The sequence below is a fragment of the Gigantopelta aegis genome, chromosome 2 (genome assembly GCF_016097555.1).
Source record: "Gigantopelta aegis isolate Gae_Host chromosome 2, Gae_host_genome, whole genome shotgun sequence".
Taxonomy (NCBI): Eukaryota; Metazoa; Mollusca; class Gastropoda; order Neomphalida; family Peltospiridae; genus Gigantopelta; species Gigantopelta aegis.
The window spans coordinates 4,714,351-4,734,886 of NC_054700.1; the positions used below are offsets into that span (position 1 = coordinate 4,714,351).

Genomic DNA, 20,536 nt, shown 5'->3' on the forward strand with positions numbered 1-20,536 from the left:
GCTAAAGTGAATGAACCAGCATTCTGAGAGTACTGAAAAGTGAATGAACCAGCATTCTGAGAGTACTGAAAAGTGAATGAACCAGCATTCTGAGAGTACTGAAAAGTGAATGAACCAGCATTCTGAGAGTACTGAAAAGTGAATGAACCAGCATTCTGAGAGTACTGAAAAGTGAATGAACCAGCATTCTGAGAGTACTGAAAAGTGAATGAACCAGCATTCTGAGAGTACTGCTAAAGTGAATGAACCAGCATTCTGAGAGTACTGAAAAGTGAATGAACCAGCATTCTGAGAGTACTGCTAAAGTGAATGAACCAGCATTCTGAGAGTACTGAAAAGTGAATGAACCAGCATTCTGAGAGTACTGCTAAAGTGAATGAACCAGCATTCTGAGAGTACTGAAAAGTGAATGAACCAGCATTCTGAGAGTACTGAAAAGTGAATGAACCAGCATTCTGAGAGTACTGAAAAGTGAATGAACCAGCATTCTGAGAGTACTGAAAAGTGAATGAACCAGCATTCTGAGAGTACTGAAAAGTGAATGAACCAGCATTCTGAGAGTACTGAAAAGTGAATGAACCAGCATTCTGAGAGTACTGAAAAGTGAATGAACCAGCATTCTGAGAGTACTGAAAAGTGAATGAACCAGCATTCTGAGAGTACTGAAAAGTGAATGAACCAGCATTCTGAGAGTACTGAAAAGTGAATGAACCAGCATTCTGAGAGTACTGCTAAAGTGAATGAACCAGCATTCTGAGAGTACTGCTAAAGTGAATGAACCAGCATTCTGAGAGTACTGCTAAAGTGAATGAACCAGCATTCTGAGAGTACTGCTAAAGTGAATGAACCAGCATTCTGAGAGTACTGCTAAAGTGAATGAACCAGCATTCTGAGAGTACTGCTAAAGTGAATGAACCAGCATTCTGAGAGTACTGAAAAGTGAATGAACCAGCATTCTGAGAGTACTGAAAAGTGAATGAACCAGCATTCTGAGAGTACTGCTAAAGTGAATGAACCAGCATTCTGAGAGTACTGCTAAAGTGAATGAACCAGCATTCTGAGAGTACTGCTAAAGTGAATGAACCAGCATTCTGAGAGTACTGCTAAAGTGAATGAACCAGCATTCTGAGAGTACTGCTAAAGTGAATGAACCAGCATTCTGAGAGTACTGCTAAAGTGAATGAACCAGCATTCTGAGAGTACTGCTAAAGTGAATGAACCAGCATTCTGAGAGTACTGCTAAAGTGAATGAACCAGCATTCTGAGAGTACTGCTAAAGTGAATGAACCAGCATTCTGAGAGTACTGCTAAAGTGAATGAACCAGCATTCTGAGAGTACTGCTAAAGTGAATGAACCAGCATTCTGAGAGTACTGCTAAAGTGAATGAACCAGCATTCTGAGAGTACTGCTAAAGTGAATGAACCAGCATTCTGAGAGTACTGCTAAAGTGAATGAACCAGCATTCTGAGAGTACTGCTAAAGTGAATGAACCAGCATTCTGAGAGTACTGCTAAAGTGAATGAACCAGCATTCTGAGAGTACTGCTAAAGTGAATGAACCAGCATTCTGAGAGTACTGCTAAAGTGAATGAACCAGCATTCTGAGAGTACTGCTAAAGTGAATGAACCAGCATTCTGAGAGTACTGCTAAAGTGAATGAACCAGCATTCTGAGAGTACTGCTAAAGTGAATGAACCAGCATTCTGAGAGTACTGCTAAAGTGAATGAACCAGCATTCTGAGAGTACTGCTAAAGTGAATGAACCAGCATTCTGAGAGTACTGCTAAAGTGAATGAACCAGCATTCTGAGAGTACTGAAAAGTGAATGAACCAGCATTCTGAGAGTACTGAAAAGTGAATGAACCAGCATTCTGAGAGTACTGCTAAAGTGAATGAACCAGCATTCTGAGAGTACTGCTAAAGTGAATGAACCAGCATTCTGAGAGTACTGCTAAAGTGAATGAACCAGCATTCTGAGAGTACTGCTAAAGTGAATGAACCAGCATTCTGAGAGTACTGCTAAAGTGAATGAACCAGCATTCTGAGAGTACTGCTAAAGTGAATGAACCAGCATTCTGAGAGTACTGCTAAAGTGAATGAACCAGCATTCTGAGAGTACTGCTAAAGTGAATGAACCAGCATTCTGAGAGTACTGCTAAAGTGAATGAACCAGCATTCTGAGAGTACTGCTAAAGTGAATGAACCAGCATTCTGAGAGTACTGCTAAAGTGAATGAACCAGCATTCTGAGAGTACTGCTAAAGTGAATGAACCAGCATTCTGAGAGTACTGCTAAAGTGAATGAACCAGCATTCTGAGAGTACTGCTAAAGTGAATGAACCAGCATTCTGAGAGTACTGCTAAAGTGAATGAACCAGCATTCTGAGAGTACTGCTAAAGTGAATGAACCAGCATTCTGAGAGTACTGCTAAAGTGAATGAACCAGCATTCTGAGAGTACTGCTAAAGTGAATGAACCAGCATTCTGAGAGTACTGAAAAGTGAATGAACCAGCATTCTGAGAGTACTGCTAAAGTGAATGAACCAGCATTCTGAGAGTACTGCTAAAGTGAATGAACCAGCATTCTGAGAGTACTGAAAAGTGAATGAACCAGCATTCTGAGAGTACTGCTAAAGTGAATGAACCAGCATTCTGAGAGTACTGCTAAAGTGAATGAACCAGCATTCTGAGAGTACTGCTAAAGTGAATGAACCAGCATTCTGAGAGTACTGCTAAAGTGAATGAACCAGCATTCTGAGAGTACTGCTAAAGTGAATGAACCAGCATTCTGAGAGTACTGCTAAAGTGAATGAACCAGCATTCTGAGAGTACTGCTAAAGTGAATGAACCAGCATTCTGAGAGTACTGCTAAAGTGAATGAACCAGCATTCTGAGAGTACTGCTAAAGTGAATGAACCAGCATTCTGAGAGTACTGCTAAAGTGAATGAACCAGCATTCTGAGAGTACTGCTAAAGTGAATGAACCAGCATTCTGAGAGTACTGCTAAAGTGAATGAACCAGCATTCTGAGAGTACTGCTAAAGTGAATGAACCAGCATTCTGAGAGTACTGCTAAAGTGAATGAACCAGCATTCTGAGAGTACTGCTAAAGTGAATGAACCAGCATTCTGAGAGTACTGCTAAAGTGAATGAACCAGCATTCTGAGAGTACTGTTAAAGTGAATGAACCAGCATTCTGAGAGTACTGTTAAAGTGAATGAACCAGCATTCTGAGAGTACTGTTAAAGTGAATGAACCAGCATTCTGAGAGTACTGCTAAAGCAATATATACATATCCCACACTAGCTGGGCTCAATTCATTTTCGTATCTTCTAACTTTAATGGCCATAATTCTGTGACAAATGTGTAAATCACAATGAAAGAAAGAAAGTAAATGTTTTATTTAACGTTGCACTCAACATATTTTATTTACGGTTATATGGCATATAGTTAAGGACCACACAGATACTGAGAGAGGAAATTTGCTGTTGCCACTTCATGGGCTACTCTTTTCGATTAGCAGCAAGGGATCTTTTATATGCACCATCCCACAGACAGGGTAGTACATACCACGGCCTTTGATATACCAGTCGTGGTGCAGTGGGTGGAACGAGAAATAGCCCGATGGGCCCACCGACGGGGATCGATCCTAGACCTGCCGCACATCAAGCGAGTGCTTTACCACTGGGCTACATCCCGCCCCCAAATTGTCATGAAAGTCAAACGTGATCTGTAACAGTACATGATAAAAATACACACAAAATTTCAGCTCAATATCTCGAGGTATTGTGAAAAAACCATGTATATGTGGGACCGACCAACCGACCGACCGACCGACTTGACTGAGTGACTGACTGACTGCTGAACGGACAGACAGACAGAAGGATGAAATGAAACCCTCTGGTTGGACCGGTAGGGGACTGATAATATGATCAATAACATAATATACTCAATAAAATTAATTAAGGGCCAACAGACCTTTTGAATATTCATTGCTAGTGTCATATATTATTTTAACGAGTTTTGATCACAGACGACATTTGTTTAGTAAACTTTGACCATATATGATCTGCATACAAAACCTGCTAAAATCACATAACACTAGAAAAGAATCACTAAAATGTTTACTGCCACTTAATTGATGTTGATGAGTATATAAGCAAGATCAATTACCTTATTTTTACGGCTGGTGTGGAAGTAATCTTCAACAAGTTTTTGAGTAGTTTCTGGGTACGACCTGCAGATATGCTTTGTTATCACAGCTCCCACAGAAAGAAGAAACTTCGCCACTTCCAGATGATTTCCTACAATGAGAGAAAAGAAATATGTGTTTAATTGAGAGAGAGAGAGAGAGAGAGAGAGAGAGAGAGAGAGAGAGAGAGAGAGAGAGAGAGAGAGAGAGAGAGAGAGAGAGAGAGAGAGAAAGAGCGATAGCGAGCTAGAGAGAGAGACAGAGAGAGAGAGAGAGAGACAGAGAGAGAGAAAGAGAGAGATACACACAAACATATAGAGGGGAAGGAGAGACGTGTAGAGAGAAGGAGAGTGGGTGAGGAAGACGATGCCCTCTACAGCCATACCTACTATTACATTTGAAAAGCAGCTAGGAGTCTTTTATTTGCAGTATCCCATAAGCAGGACAATGCATACCATGGTCTTTTATGTATCAGTTAGGATGGGGGGAAAAAACCCAGTCCACTGAAGACAATCGAACCTTTGACCCACTGCACCTCAATAAAGTGCTTTACTATTCATTACATTCCAACCCTTTCCAACAACAAATATAACTTATATTATCAGTGGTTTATTAAAGCCTGTGGTATATGCCGCCCTGTCTGAGGGAAAGTTCACATAAAAAGATCTCTTGCTGCTAATGGAAAAATGTAGAATTTTCTTCAAGACTGTATCACAATGACTAAATAATTGACATTCACTAGCTGATAATGAATAACCCAATGTAGTCTAGAGGAGTCGTTAAACAAAACAAACGTTAATTTTTATTATCACTGATGGAAATAAGGGAACACATAAATAGCAACAGCCAACGCTGACTGTAAACGAAAGCCTCATCCACAGTGGCACGAAGTTAAAACTTTGTTTTGTTTAACAACACCAATAGAGTACAATGATTTTTTAATAACTGGCCATTGGATGTCAAACATTTGGTAATTTTGACAAATAGTCTTACAGAGAAAAGCATCTACATTTTTTTCATTAGTAGCAAGGGATCTTTTATATGCACCATCCTACAGACAGATAGCACATACCACAGCATTTGATATACCAGTCATGGTGTACTGGCTGGAACGAGAGGAAACCCTCTAAAAAATTTTACATTAGTAACAAGGGATCGTTTATATGCACCATCCTACAGAATATGATAGCACATACCATGACCGTTGATATACCAGTCATGGTGCACTGGCTGGAACGAGAAATACATGTAGCCCAATAGTTGACTGACTGGGATCGATCTCTGACTGACATCAGGCGAGTGCTCTACCCCTGGGCTACATGCCGCCCTATCAGGAAGTTAACCATGCTACTGGCAATCAATCCCACAGGAATGAAGGAAATGTTCTATTTAACGATGCACTCAACACATTTTACTTACGGTTATATGGCATCAGACATACATGTATGGTTAATCATCACACAGATATTGAGAGGAAACCCGCTGTCGCCACTTCATAGGCTACTCTTTTTCGATTAGTAGCAAGGGATTTTTTATATGCACCATCCCACAGAGAGGATAGTACATACCACGGCCTTTGTTACACCAGTCGTGGAGCACTGGCTGGAATGAGAAATAGTCCAATGGGTCAATCCCACAGTTCATCTGTTATTTGATACACACATAATTACATGTACTCTTAAACAAGTAGTGATTTCAATGTGGTCGCAAATACCATGTGTTCCCTTTCTTTTTTTCAATCAGTATATTTTTAAATAAAACCAACTACAGTATGGTTCAAGCATTTTGTCGTGGGTCAGTAACTGAGCTGCTATCATTTTGGGTTGGTAATTGAGCTGTCTCAGCTGTATGACTAGAATGGAGGTTAATGGCCGAGTATAAAGAGAGAAAACCTGCTGTCACCACACAGGATCCCTTTTACCAACATCAGCAGCAAGGCATCTTTTTAAATACTGTGAAACCTCTCAAAACCGGACCCTCTGTAAACCGGAATTCCCTTAAAACCGAATATTTTTCACGGTCCTTTTTTTTTTTTTTTAAATCAGTAAAGAACTTAACCTCACTAAACCGGATACCTCTTAAAACCGGACTTTTTACTTGGTCCCGAGGGTGTCCGGCTTAGAGGGGTTTCACTGTACATTTATACTAACGAGGCAGCCAGTGTTTGACAAACGTTTATCAAAGTCACTATAGCCCTCACAGAAGCTTTGGCTAGTGTCTATGGATGTATTATAGTAATATACAGTTGATAATTTCCACCAGCCCAACCAAACATTCACTAGCCAGGACCCAGGGCTAGTGGATTTGTCGAACCTTGAAGGCAGCACTCACCATACGGCCCTTGATACACAGCTGGTATATTGTTATTAAGAATGTAGCTACATTTAATCTAATGAAAGTCATACCGTGTGCGTATGCAGGTGCATGCTAAAAGCTTTTTGGGGGGGGGGGGGGGGGGGGGCATGGCTCGAATTACCTTAGAAATTTTGCTCCTTATAGTATAGGCCAAGCCTGCATAAATTTCTGCACATGATACACTTGATGAGTGTTTTGTAATTTAATTCCCAAACTTAAAAGTAACAATATTAATTCTGTTCATCTATTAAATCAAACAATTGGTACTTGGCCTTTGATATACAAGTTGGCATATTATGTTACTACAAATGTAACTATACTGAGAGGCACAAATTATGCATTTGGTATTTCATTGATATTTGCTTGTAGAAATGTTATGTCATATATATTGTGCATGTGGCCAAATGATATACTGGTAACAACAGTAACTGAATGAGGATATTGTTGAAATCAGGGGAAGGATTTAATAAAATATGTTTGAAACAAAAACCTCAGTTTTTCAGTAATGAAACAGCATTTTTTTCATAATTACTTATAGTGGCACATTGAAGAAAGAGAAAAAATTGTTATTTTTATGGAGAGATAAGTTTGTTTGTTTTGTTTAACAACAACACTAGAGCACATTGATTATAAGTCATTAGCTATTGGATGTCAAACATTTGGTAATTTTGACATTTAGTCTTAGAGAGGAAACCCCCTACATTTTTCAGTTGGTAGCAAGGGATCTTTTATATGCACCATCCCACAGACAGGATATCACATACCATGGCCTTTAATATACCAGTCATAGTGCTATAGCTGAAACGAGAAACAGCCCAATATGGGCCTACTGACAGGGATCGATCCCAAACCGACTGCGCATCGACTTTACCACTGGGTTACGACCCGCCCATATCGGAATTAATAATCATACGGGTCACCAATAAACATTTCTATTTGCAGGGTCTTAAAAACCCCAGTTTGTTCTGTTTCATGACACCACTAGAGCACATTAAATTATTAATTAGTTTAATATGCAATGTTAATCATTGAAATGTCTTTGTTAGTCGACTACATCTTAACAATGGCAACAAACTAAGGATAGTTTGATCCCTTTAAGCTATGGATTCATTCACCTATGACTTTATTAAACATGTTTTTATTACTCCAGTGTGCACTCAGAACCGGGGAAAGAAAATTCATAATTTCTCAGTGACTTTGTCGGTACTAAATATGACGACATCATGATTTGGCAAACCTATACAATGAAGTCATCATGATTTGTCAAACCTAGACAATGACGACACCACGATTTGTCAAACCTAGACAATGACAACACCACAATTTGTCAAACCTACACAATGATGTCATCATGATTTGTCAAACTTACACAATGACGTCATCACGATTTGGTGAACCTACACAATGATGTCACCACGATTTGTCAAACTTACACAATGATGTCACCACGATTTGTCAAACCTACACAATGATGTCACCACGATTTGTCAAACTTACACAATGACGTCATCACGATTTGTCAAACCTACACAATGACGTCATCACGATCTGTCAAACCTACACAATGACGACACCATGATCTGTCAAACCTACACAATGACGTCATCACGATCTGTCAAACCTACACAATGACGTCATCACGATCTGTCAAACCTACACAATGATGTCACCACGATCTGTCAAACCTACACAATGACGACACCACGATCTGTCAAACCTACACAATGACGTCACCACGATCTGTCAAACCTACACAATGACGTCATCACGATCTGTCAAACCTACACAATGACGTCACCACGATCTGTCAAACCTACACAATGACGACACCATGATCTGTCAAACCTACACAATGACGTCATCACGATCTGTCAAACCTACACAATGACGTCATCACGATCTGTCAAACCTACCTGACGACACCATGATCTGTCAAACCTACACATGACGTCATCACGATCTGTCAAACCTACACAATGATCGTCAAACCACGATCATGATGTCAAACCTACACAATGACGTCATCACGATCTGTCAAACCTACACAATGACGACACCATGATCTGTCAAACCTACACAATGACGACACCATGATCTGTCAAACCTACACAATGACGACATCACGATCTGTCAAACCTACACAATGACGTCATCACGATCTGTCAAACCTACACAATGACGACACCATGATCTGTCAAACCTACACAATGACATCATCACGATCTGTCAAACCTACACAATGACGACATCACGATCTGTCAAACCTACACAATGACGTCATCACAATCTGTCAAACCTACACAATGACGACACCACGATCTGTCAAACCTACACAATGACGTCATCACGATCTGTCAAACCTACACAATGACGACATGTAGTTTACAGAGTTTGCATTGACACCTCTTAGTTTATATTCTTAAATTTGTCGTAAAAAGTTATTTTAACGCAGTTCATTACAGATTTTTGGAACAATGAATAAAACTTTTTTTTTTTTTTTTATTATTTGTTATGTAAATAAAATACAAAAGAAGAAGAAAACTGACAAGTAAAAATCAATTTCACTCAGGACATAAATTTGATAACAACTGGCAACTTGTTTATTATCGTCTATTTATCTATACTGCAAAAAGCACAATAATACCTCGACACGCAACCCACAGTGGCACCATTTCCTCACACTTATCCAGTGATGACACAATCTCTGGAGGGTTATTCAGGTTCACGTGCGGCCAGATCCAGAACTTGACCGTCTCCAGGCTACCACTGTCACACGCGGCCAGCAGAAGATGACTATGAGCATCAGACTGTTTTAATACTGCTGTGTAAATAATAGAACGTATCTACAATACTGTATAGAAAATATAATTTATCTAGAATACTGTATAGAAAATACAATTTCCATGAATATTGTATAGAAATACAGGTGGTGCATTTAGGATTTTTTTAACTTGCCATTTTAGCACTTTGACTTGCCTGTGCAATTTTTGAGTAGCTCAAATTTTATTAAAAAAAATAAAAAAGAGTATTGGATTTGAGATAGGAGATCAGTTTCAATGAGCATACGCATCTCGGTTCTAAAGTATATCAATGTTTATAAAAATGTAGTTGTTATGCAAATAGCTAGTTTTTTATTACTATTTCTATCCTTCAAATGAGCATTAAACAGGGCCATACCCTGATCAAAATCCTGGGGGGGGGGGGGGGGGCACTACTTTTTATAAACAAATGAAACACTATACAAATTAAAACCTGAGATGTGTATGCTATTTTCTGGAGTAAAAATGAAAAAAAGGTGAGATTCTGTTAAATTGGCTGTAATGTAGCAGTTTCCTGCGTGAGCATCAAAAACTGTTGGATCTATCATAAATGTCTAAATGGACACAAATTATGCAATGCTTTAAAAACATTGGTGAAACTATTCTCAACAACCACATACGACTTTTGTTTCAGTTGTTCTCAAATGGTTTTTTTTAATAATAGTTCCCACTGAATTCCGATTGTCAAATCAAACACTCCCAATGTAGTACCACATAGTGCTTTTGTTTCAATTTTGCTCAATTGGTTGTTTTTAATGATAATTCCAACTGAATTCCGATCGCTCATCGGTGATGCAGCTGCATGCTGGTAACAGGGATGTGAGAGGGGCTGGAACCAAAACACTTACTGCTCACCTTCTTTCTTCCCAATTCAAATAAAGGCTTTTAAATAGCATATCCTGGATTGGACAAAACTGGCCAATTGCAGTGAAGCCGACGAAATCCAGCCAAGGGAATGTATTACGCGCGAATACTACTTGCGATCTAACTCTTGTACGTGGCGCCTCAGTCTTCGTCAGCCAAAAGGTGCATCATTTTTATTTTTTTATTTTTTTTAGACAAAATGCAAAAGTGTATTTCCATATAGCTCTCACATCCCTGTGGTAAACAAAATTGGCCAAAATGTTCTGAATACTTTTTATTTTAATAGACACCAAATTTCCACAGAAAACACGTATATTTTTTTGAAAAATCAGTAAACTGATTTATTGTCAAAACTAGCTCTTTGGTTGTTTAATAAACATTACATTTTGGACATTCCGAAATAATACGCTGTAATGAATGTACCAAATTTCGGCCGCCAGTTGGAAAAGTCATGATAAAATTTTGACTCGTCTGATGATAGATCACAAAATCTGGGCCAATAGGTCTGTATTGATGGTTATTAAGGTTTACGTTTTGCCAGTTGACCTGTGTAAACAATGACTCACACGGTCTGTGGTCTGTATTGATGGTTATTAAGGTTATTGCCAAGTGTTTCACACTGTATTGATGGTTATTAAGGTTTACGTTTTGCCAGTTGACCTGTGTAAACAATGACTCACACGGTCTGTGGTCTGTATTGATGGTTATTAAGGTTTACGTTTCGCCAGTTGACCTGTGTAAACAATGACTCACACGGCCTGTGGTCTGTATTGATGGTTATTAAGGTTTATGTTTAACCAGTTGACCTATGTAAACAATGACTCACACGGCCTGTGGTCTGTATTGATGGTTATTAAGGTTTACGTTTAACCAGTTGACGTGTGTAAACAATGACTCACACGGTCTGTGGTCTGTCAACTTCCTCAAAACCTGCACGTGTCCCTTCTGTGTCGCTAAGTAGAACGGCGAATCGTCAGCGCCAATATCATCGGATAGTTCCGAGCCACGACAGAGCAGCAGAGACACAAGATCTGCATGCCCATTGGCTGCTGCTAGTTGTAGAGGAGTTTTCTAAAAAAAAAATAACAGAAAAAATAAAAAATAATAATAATTAATTTACAAAAAAAAAAAAAAAAAGAAGAAAAGATCCAGTCAGATTTGTATATTTATAGGATATTAAACTCTCGTCCATTTTATATGATGTTTATGTACTGAGTGAAATAATTTTAAATGAAAATGATTTTACAAGGGATATAAATATGATATGAAATGGTAGTGACTTTAATATCCTATTTATTACATGTACATGTATACCCATAATCGTCTTAATTTTTATCACTCAACTCATTTGGTTGAAGTTCCTGTAAGGCTGCAGTGCACCAATTGATGACTTCATCGTGTGACGTAGAAGTGTTACATCCCACTTCATGTTCTAGATATGAACCACAGTATTTTTAACCATGTGGGTAATCATTAAAACTGCCATAGATCTACAAACAGGTCTCAATTTTAAAATTAGATTGTTGGTGAATTAAAGTTAAAAGTTTGTTTTATTTAGTAAACCACTTGAATACATTAACTAATAATTAGTCATCAGGCACCAGTTGGGATGGGGCAAAAACTCAATGGGTCCACAGAGGGGATTTGATCCTATAACCCAAGCATCTCCGACGAGTGCACTATCCACTGAACTAGATCCCTCAATATGTCCATTGAGGGGATTTGATCCTATGAGCCAAGCATCTCAGTCCATTGAGGGGATTTGATCCTATTACCCAAGCATCTCAGACGAGTGCTCTATCCACTGAACTAGATCCCTCAATATGTCCATTGAGGGGATTTGATCCAATTACCCAAGCATCCAGACGAGTGCTCTATCCACTGAACTAGATCCTTCAATAAATCCATTGAGGGGATTTGATCCTATTACCCAAGCATCCAGACGAGTGCTCTATCCACTGAACTAGATCCTTCAATAAATCCATTGAGGGGATTTGATCCTATTACCCAAGCATCTCAGACGAGTGCTCTATCCACTGAACTAGATCCCTCAATATGTCCATTGAAGGGATTTGATCCAATTACCCAAGCATCTCAGACGAGTGCTCTATCCACTGAACTAGATCCTTCAATAAATCCATTGAGGGGATTTGATCCTATTACCCAAGCATCTCAGACGAGTGCTCTATCCACTGAACTAGATCCTTCAATAAATCCATTGAGGGGATTTGATCCTATTACCCAAGCATCCAGACGAGTGCTCTATCCACTGAACTAGATCCCTCAATATGTCCATTGAAGGGATTTGATCCTATTACCCAAGCATCTCAGACGAGTGCTCTATCCACTGAACTAGATCCCTCAATATGTCCATTGAGGGGATTTGATCCTATTACCCAAGCATCTCAGACGAGTGCTCTATCCACTGAACTAGATCCCTCAATATGTCCATTGAGGGGATTTGATCCTATTACCCAAGCATCTCAGACGAGTGCTCTATCCACTGAATATATAAGTCATATATAATTTATAGTCACCAAAAAAGGCTGTTAGTCAGAATTATCTTACAATGCATAGCCGATGATTAATAAATCAATGTGCTCTAGTGGTGTTGTTAAACAAAACAAACATTCTTACATTGCAGGGGAGTCAGAAGAAATTTTACATTGGGGCAGTGTAGAGGGTGGGTGTGGGAGGGGTGTCCCCCCTCTTACAGATGGTGCTGCAAGGATGTTCCTGCCTGAAACACTTTCAAAGATATCTATTTAGGGCGATATTGTCAGAATATTTAACAGAAAGAACATTAAATTATGGACAAGTATGTACCATTCATGTGCTACCTTTTGTGACACCCTACAGCTGATGTGTTAATTTTGTGCTGGTGTGTAGTTAAACATTCATTCATTCATTCATTCATTCAGTTCACGTGACATGCATCTAGCACATCTAGAATTTTGTGAAAGCAGCTAGTGAATGCCATGTCCCTTAAACTTCCACAATTAGCAATAGTGGGAATTCTGATTTGTTTTAAGAAAAATTAAGACTTAAAAAAATAGTAATAATTAAACAAATATAATAATAAAAAGATAATATAAAAAAAAAAAAAAAAAAAAAAAAATGAAATGAAATAATGATAATAATGATGATGATGATGATGATAATAATAATAATAATAATAAACTGTTGACTTAATGGGTCAGCAGTTGCCACCCCTGCCGTCTCAGCTCTGACAACCGTGCAATGGCTGCAAAATCACGAGAGTGTCCCTTTAATTGTTGTTACCTGTTGCCATTCCTCTTCCAAGTCTACACTCCTGCGAGTGAGGATCATCTCCACCACGTTGGCATGGCCCAGCTCGCAGAGTTCGTGGAAATACTTTCTGTCTGAGTCAAACAACTGCTCCAGAAATCTGTCGCTGCCTTCATTGATGGCCTGAAGTAAGGTGTCGACATCATTCAGGTCCAGAGCAATGCCGAAATCCTCCAGGGACACAGCCATACCTAGAAAGAAAGATAAACACTACAGGGACACAACCATACCTAGAATGACAAAAACACTACAGCGACACAACCATACCTCGAATGACAAAGATAAACACTACAGGGACACAACCATACCTAGAATGACAAAGATAAACACTACAGGGACACAACAATACCTAGAATGACAAAGACTAACACTACAGGGACACAACCATACCTAGAATGATAAAAACACTAGAGGGGTGCAACCATACCTAGAAAGACAAATATAAACACTACAGGGACACAACCATACCTAGAATGACAAAGATAAACACTACAGGGACACAACCATACCCAGAATGACAAAAACACTACAAAGGCGCAACCATACCTAGAAAGACAAAGATAAACACTACAGGGACACAACCATACCTAGAATGACAAAGATAAACACTACAGGGACACAACCATACCTAGAATGACAAAGACTAACATTACAGGGACACAACCATACCTAGAATGACAAAAACACTACACGGGCACAACCATACCTAGAAAGACAAAGATAAACACTACAGGGGCGCAACCATACCTAGAAAGACAAAAATAAACACTACAGGGACACAAACATACCTAGAAAGACAAAGATAAACACTACAGAGGTGCAACCATACCTAGAAAGACAAAGACTAACATTACAGGGACACAACCATACCTAGAAAGACAAAGAAACACTACAGGGACACAACCATACCTAGAAAGACAAAGATAAACACTACAGGGGTGCAACCATACCTAGAAAGACAAAGACTAACATTACAGGGACACAACCATACCTAGAATGACAAAAACACTACAGGGGCGCAACCATACCTAGAAAGACAAAGATAAACACTACAGGGGTGCAACCATACCTAGAAAGACAAAGACTAACATTACAGGGACACAACCATACCTAGAATGACAAAAATACTACAGGGACACAACCATACCTAGAGACACAAAGATAAACACTACAGGGGCGCAACCATACCTAGAAAGACAAAGACTAACATTATTGGAACACAACCCTACAGTATATGCAAATATTTTCACGGCTAACATAATTCACGATCGGTCTTTCATTTTACATTTTTGCGAGGAATTATTTTCGCAACTGTGTCCCCCGATAATAAAACAACAATTACCCATATTTCATTTGCCAAACTGTTTTCAAGGACGATTTCATGCACATACTTGGACATGTTCACTATGCTGTCAGCGAGACCATTACCATTACCAATATTTATTTACATGCTCATATACCACTAGAGTTTCGAGCATGTCTGTCCCAGGCCCGATCTCTGGATAGCCAGTGAGACGTCAATGTTGTATGTATGTCTGATAAGACTATTGTCGATGGAACACGCACATGCGATACAGAACATTGAAAAACGCAAATATCAGAAGAAATAACTTTTCATTATTGGTGATACTCACAAACTTCCATTCAAGGTTACAAAGAAAACAAACAAAACTGAGATTACGTAACAACAGACTTGCACCCAAATGTGTATCATTTGGATAAAATCCACGTGACCAGGCAGGTTTACAGAATCACGTGATCTTGCGGACCTCTGACTGCTCGATTCTGATATGGGTTGGGTGTGTAGAGATAAGACTATATATTATAAGGTAAATAATAATATACCAAATCAAAAATAAGTTCGCGCATAATTAAATTCACGGTGCTAACAATGTGTTCGTCGCGGTATATTTTATTCGCGAACATATTTGCGTATACAGTACCTAGAAAGACAAAGATAAACACTACAGGGACACAACCATACCTAGAAAGACAAAGATAAACACTACAGGGACACAACCATATCTAGAATGACAAAGATAAACACTACAGGGACACAACCATACCTAGAAAGAAAGATAAACACTACAGGGACACAACAATACCTAGAAAGACAAAGATAAACACTACAGGGACACAACCATACTTAGAATGACAAAAACACTACAGGGACACAACCATACCTAGAATGACAGAGATAAACCCTACAGGGGCGCAACCATACCTAGAAAGACAAAGACTAACAATACAGGGACACAACCATATCTAGAAAGACAAAGATAAACACTACAGGGGTGCAACCATACCTAGAAAGACAAAGATAAACACTACAGGGGTGCAACCATACCTAGAAAGACAAAGACTAACAATACAGGGACACAACCATACCTAGAAAGACAAAGATAAACACTACAGGGGCACAACCATACCTAGAAAGACAAAGACTAACAATACAGGGACACAACCATATCTAGAAAGACAAAGATAAACACTACAGGGGTGCAACCATACCTAGAAAGACAAAGATAAACACTACAGGGGTGCAACCATACCTAGAAAGACAAAGATAAACACTACAGGGACACAACCATACCTAGAAAGACAAAGATAAACACTACAGGGACAACCATAGCTAGAAAGACAAAGATAAACACTACAGCTAGGGGCGCAACCATACCTAGAAAGAAAGATAAACACTACAGGGACGCAACCATACCTAGAAAGACAAAGACTAACAATACAGGGACACAACCATATCTAGAAAGACAAAGATAAACACTACAGGGGTGCAACCATACCTAGAAAGACAAAGATAAACACTACAGGGGTGCAACCATACCTAGAAAGACAAAGATAAACACTACAGGGGTGCAACCATACCTAGAAAGACAAAGATAAACACTACAGGGACACAACCATACCTAGAAAGACAAAGATAAACACTACAGGGGTGCAACCATACCTAGAAAGACAAAGATAAACACTACAGGGGTGCAACCATACCTAGAAAGACAAAGATAAACACTACAGGGACACAACCATACCTAGAAAGACAAAGATAAACACTACAGGGGTGCAACCATACCTAGAAAGACAAAGATAAACACTACAGGGACACAACCATACCTAGAAAGACAAAGATAAACACTACAGGGGTGCAACCATACCTAGAAAGACAAAGATAAACACTACAGGGGTGCAACCATACCTAGAAAGACAAAGATAAACACTACAGGGACACAACCATACCTAGAAAGACAAAGATAAACACTACAGCTAGGGGCGCAACCATACCTAGAAAGAAAGATAAACACTACAGGGATGCAACCATACCTAGAAAGAAAGATAAACACTACAGGGACACAACCATACCTAGAATGACAAAGATAAACACTACAGGGACGCAACCATACCTAGAAAGAAAGATAAACACTACAGGGATGCAACCATACCTAGAAAGAAAGATAAACACTACAGGGACACAACCATACCTAGAAAGACAAAGACTAACAATACAGGGACACAACCATACCTAGAAAGACAAAGATAAACACTACAGGGACACAACCATACCTAGAAAGACAAAGATAAACACTACAGGGACACAACCATACCTAGAAAGACAAAGATAAACACTACAGCTAGGGGCGCAACCATACCTAGAAAGAAAGATAAACACTACAGGGACACAACCATACCTAGAATCACAAAGATAAACACTACAGGGACGCAACCATACCTAGAAAGAAAGATAAACACTACAGGGACACAACCATACCTAGAATGACAAAGATAAACACTACAGGGACGCAACCATACCTAGAAAGAAAGATAAACACTACAGGGACACAACCATACCTAGAAAGACAAAGATAAACACTACAGGGACGCAACCATACCTAGAAAGAAAGATAAACACTACAGGGATGCAACCATACCTAGAAAGAAAGATAAACACTACAGGGATGCAACCATACCTAGAATGACAAAGACTAACAATACAGGGACACAACTATACCTAGAATGGCAAACACAAACATGACAGGGATGCAACCATACCTAGAAAGACAAAGACTAACACTACAGGGACACAACAATACCTAGAATGACAAAGACAAACACTGCATGAATTGTGGTTTAACTTAGTTGTGTTATTTATTGGACAATGCCAAATTCCTCCAGGGAAGGCAGTATCTATAGTAATAAGAATGATATAAATATATTTCTTGCCCACTGGACAGGGTTATCCAGCTTTTGAACGGTGCTAGACAAATATGTCTCACCCTAGGGTTAGATAAATCTGTCTTGACCCGAGGGTTAGACAATTTCTACATTCGTGTGACGTCATAACTCATGGTTTTCACAATTATGTTTGCCATTTCACGTAGTATCATTGTTTTAAAAATATTTAAACAAATTAATATTTTCAACTTTATATTTATTGGTAAGCTGTTACATTTTTATGTTGTTGCATGAGGTGTACTATATTTTCCCCATGTATGATTAAATAAGTCTGTAGGTAAAATGTTTACGAATCATTTTACAATAAACAAACCATTGCTTACAAAGTTAATGTTTTGTTGCTGAAATTAAATGGGCAAGGAAAAGAATCAATCACCATTGTGAGGTATAGATAAGGCAATTCTAACCCGAGGGACAAAATGTTTTTGTCAGGGCCTTGGTAAACCTCGGCCCTCACAAAAAAAAAATTGCCTTATCTATACCTCACAATGGTGATAGATTTATATTGGTATATATGCACAGGTATATATCAACTGACACTTACTTTAGGAAGTTTTTGATAACAAAAGAATGCAGTTCATATATGAGAGATTTAAAGATGCCACCAGGGTTATAACTTATTGTTTAAAGAGGGAGAGAATGGTACTCCAACAGGCAGTAGCAATTAACATACACATGCACACAGGTACATATCAACTGACACTTAAACACACTGTGTATATTAGAAAGTGTACGGTAACAAAACAATGCAGTTCATATATGAGAGATTTAAAGATGCCACCAGGGTTATAACTTGGCTAACTTGTTTAAAAAGAGGAAGAGAGTAAAAGAAAAAAGAAAGACATATTTTATTTAATGACGCACTCAACACATTTTATTTAAGGTTATATGGCGTCAGACATATGGTTAAGGACCACACAGATACTGAGAGAGGAAACTCGCTGTCGCCACTTCATGGTCTACTCTTCAAGGGATCTTTTATATGCACCATCCCACAGACAGGGTAGTACATACCACGGCCTTTGATATACCAGTCGTGGTGTACTGGCTGGAACGAGAAATAGCCCAATGGGCCCACCGATGGGGATCGATCCCACACCGACCACATATCGAGCGAACGCTGTACCACTGTGCCACCCTGGAAGAGAGTACTGGAAGAGAGCGAGGGCACTCTGATCTATAGGGCAGTAGAGTAATATAATGATAGAAACATTCACCCGCGACACTCAGTTCTGTTAAAAGAATATGATGACAAATAAAGCAATGTCATATCAGTATAATAGCAGGATAAGTCACCCACGTGCTGTCACATGCATTACTCATGTGAACTCTAGGTCATTGTACAATGTGGCTGAAATAACAGCAATAATAGCTTTATACTGTTCAGGCTGAATGAGAAATTTCCCATTCTTACATGAAAAAGCCAATATCCTACGTCATTAACTAAGTCATTCTCTATATACACACAGAATATGTTAACAGAAACGGTGGATCCATTCAACTGACTGGGTTTTTTCTCATTCCAACCAGTGCACCAGAACTGTACAAATGCTGTGGTATGTGCTATCCTGTCTGTGGGAAAGTGCACATAAAAGATCCCTTGCTGCATTAGGAAAAAAGTAGCGGGTTTCCTCTGATGATGTGTCAGAATTACCAAATGTTTGATAAGATATTTAAATATTTAGATACTCTTATAAGTCGATCCCCCAAGTTATAACAGAATTTTTGGGTGAAAAAAATTCGACTTATAGGCGAAGATATACGGTAGGTGGAATTGGCAGAACAGCATCGGGGTTCTGAGAGCATGTGTAACATGTATGCCCGACTCCGACTTTGCAGGGGCGAGACGTAGTCCAGTGGTAAAGCTCTTGCTCGATGTGCGGTCGGTGTGAGATCGATCCCCGTCGGTAGCCCCATTGCGCTATTTCTCGTTCCAGCCAATGCACCACGACTGGTACATCAAAGGCTGTGGTATGTGCTATCTTGTCTATGAGATGGCGCATATAAAAGATCCCTTGCTGCTAATTGAAAAAGAGTAGTCCATGAAGTGGTGACAGCGGGTTTCCTCCCTCAATATCTGTGCGGTCCTTAACCATATGTCCGACACCATATAACCGTAAATGAAATGTGTTGAGTGCGTCTTTAAATAAAACATTTCCTTCCTTCCTTCCGACTTTGCATAATCTAATATGTTATTCTAAAATGATAAGAGTGGAACTTCAAAGGCCATTTACATATCTTATGAAAATAAAATTTAAGTACTTTTCATGACATTTTTTATGTTTTTTATAATATTCATGAACATTTGAGTACTTAATTGTTACAAATAAAAATTCATGGACTTTCATGGTTTTTAAGGACCCGTATGCACCCTGCAGGAGGTCTAGGTTAGCAAAACAATGCAATTCATATATGACAAGATTTAATTTACTGTAGTAAATTATAAAATGCACAATCAACCTAACCAGGAAGGATTATGGATGACCGCAACTCTATACCCAAAATTACAGGTATCTGTGGCCATAAAACACACATACAAAATAAATGTTATTATATATATATATATATATATATATATATATATATATATATATATATATATATATATATATATATATATATATATTAATATATAATATATATATATAGATATATATAATACATACTATACAGGTCTGTTGGCGAACACATATCCTCCCATTATCTTGTCACATACATGTATGTGGTTTATGCAGCAACTGCAAACCTATCAGTTA

At 38.8% G+C, this 20,536-nt stretch overlaps 1 protein-coding gene across 3 annotated transcripts in view; it reads right to left on the reverse strand.

The window, feature by feature from the left end:
* LOC121380167 (leucine-rich repeat serine/threonine-protein kinase 1-like) overlaps window positions 1–20,536 on the reverse strand; it is an 84,419-nt gene that overhangs the window by 53,509 nt on the left and 10,374 nt on the right. For 2 of the 3 annotated variants that reach the window (XM_041508978.1, XM_041508969.1), the window contains exons 2-5: window positions 13,512–13,729; window positions 11,129–11,300; window positions 9,191–9,367; window positions 4,173–4,303 (exon numbers count right to left, since the gene is read on the reverse strand). In XM_041508978.1, the coding sequence (XP_041364912.1) occupies window positions 4,173–4,303; window positions 9,191–9,367; window positions 11,129–11,300; window positions 13,512–13,727 (696 nt within the window). In that variant the 5' untranslated portion in view covers window positions 13,728–13,729. The remainder of the gene's footprint in view (window positions 1–4,172; window positions 4,304–9,190; window positions 9,368–11,128; window positions 11,301–13,511; window positions 13,730–20,536) is intronic. The other variant, XM_041508986.1, reaches the window with a different exon arrangement.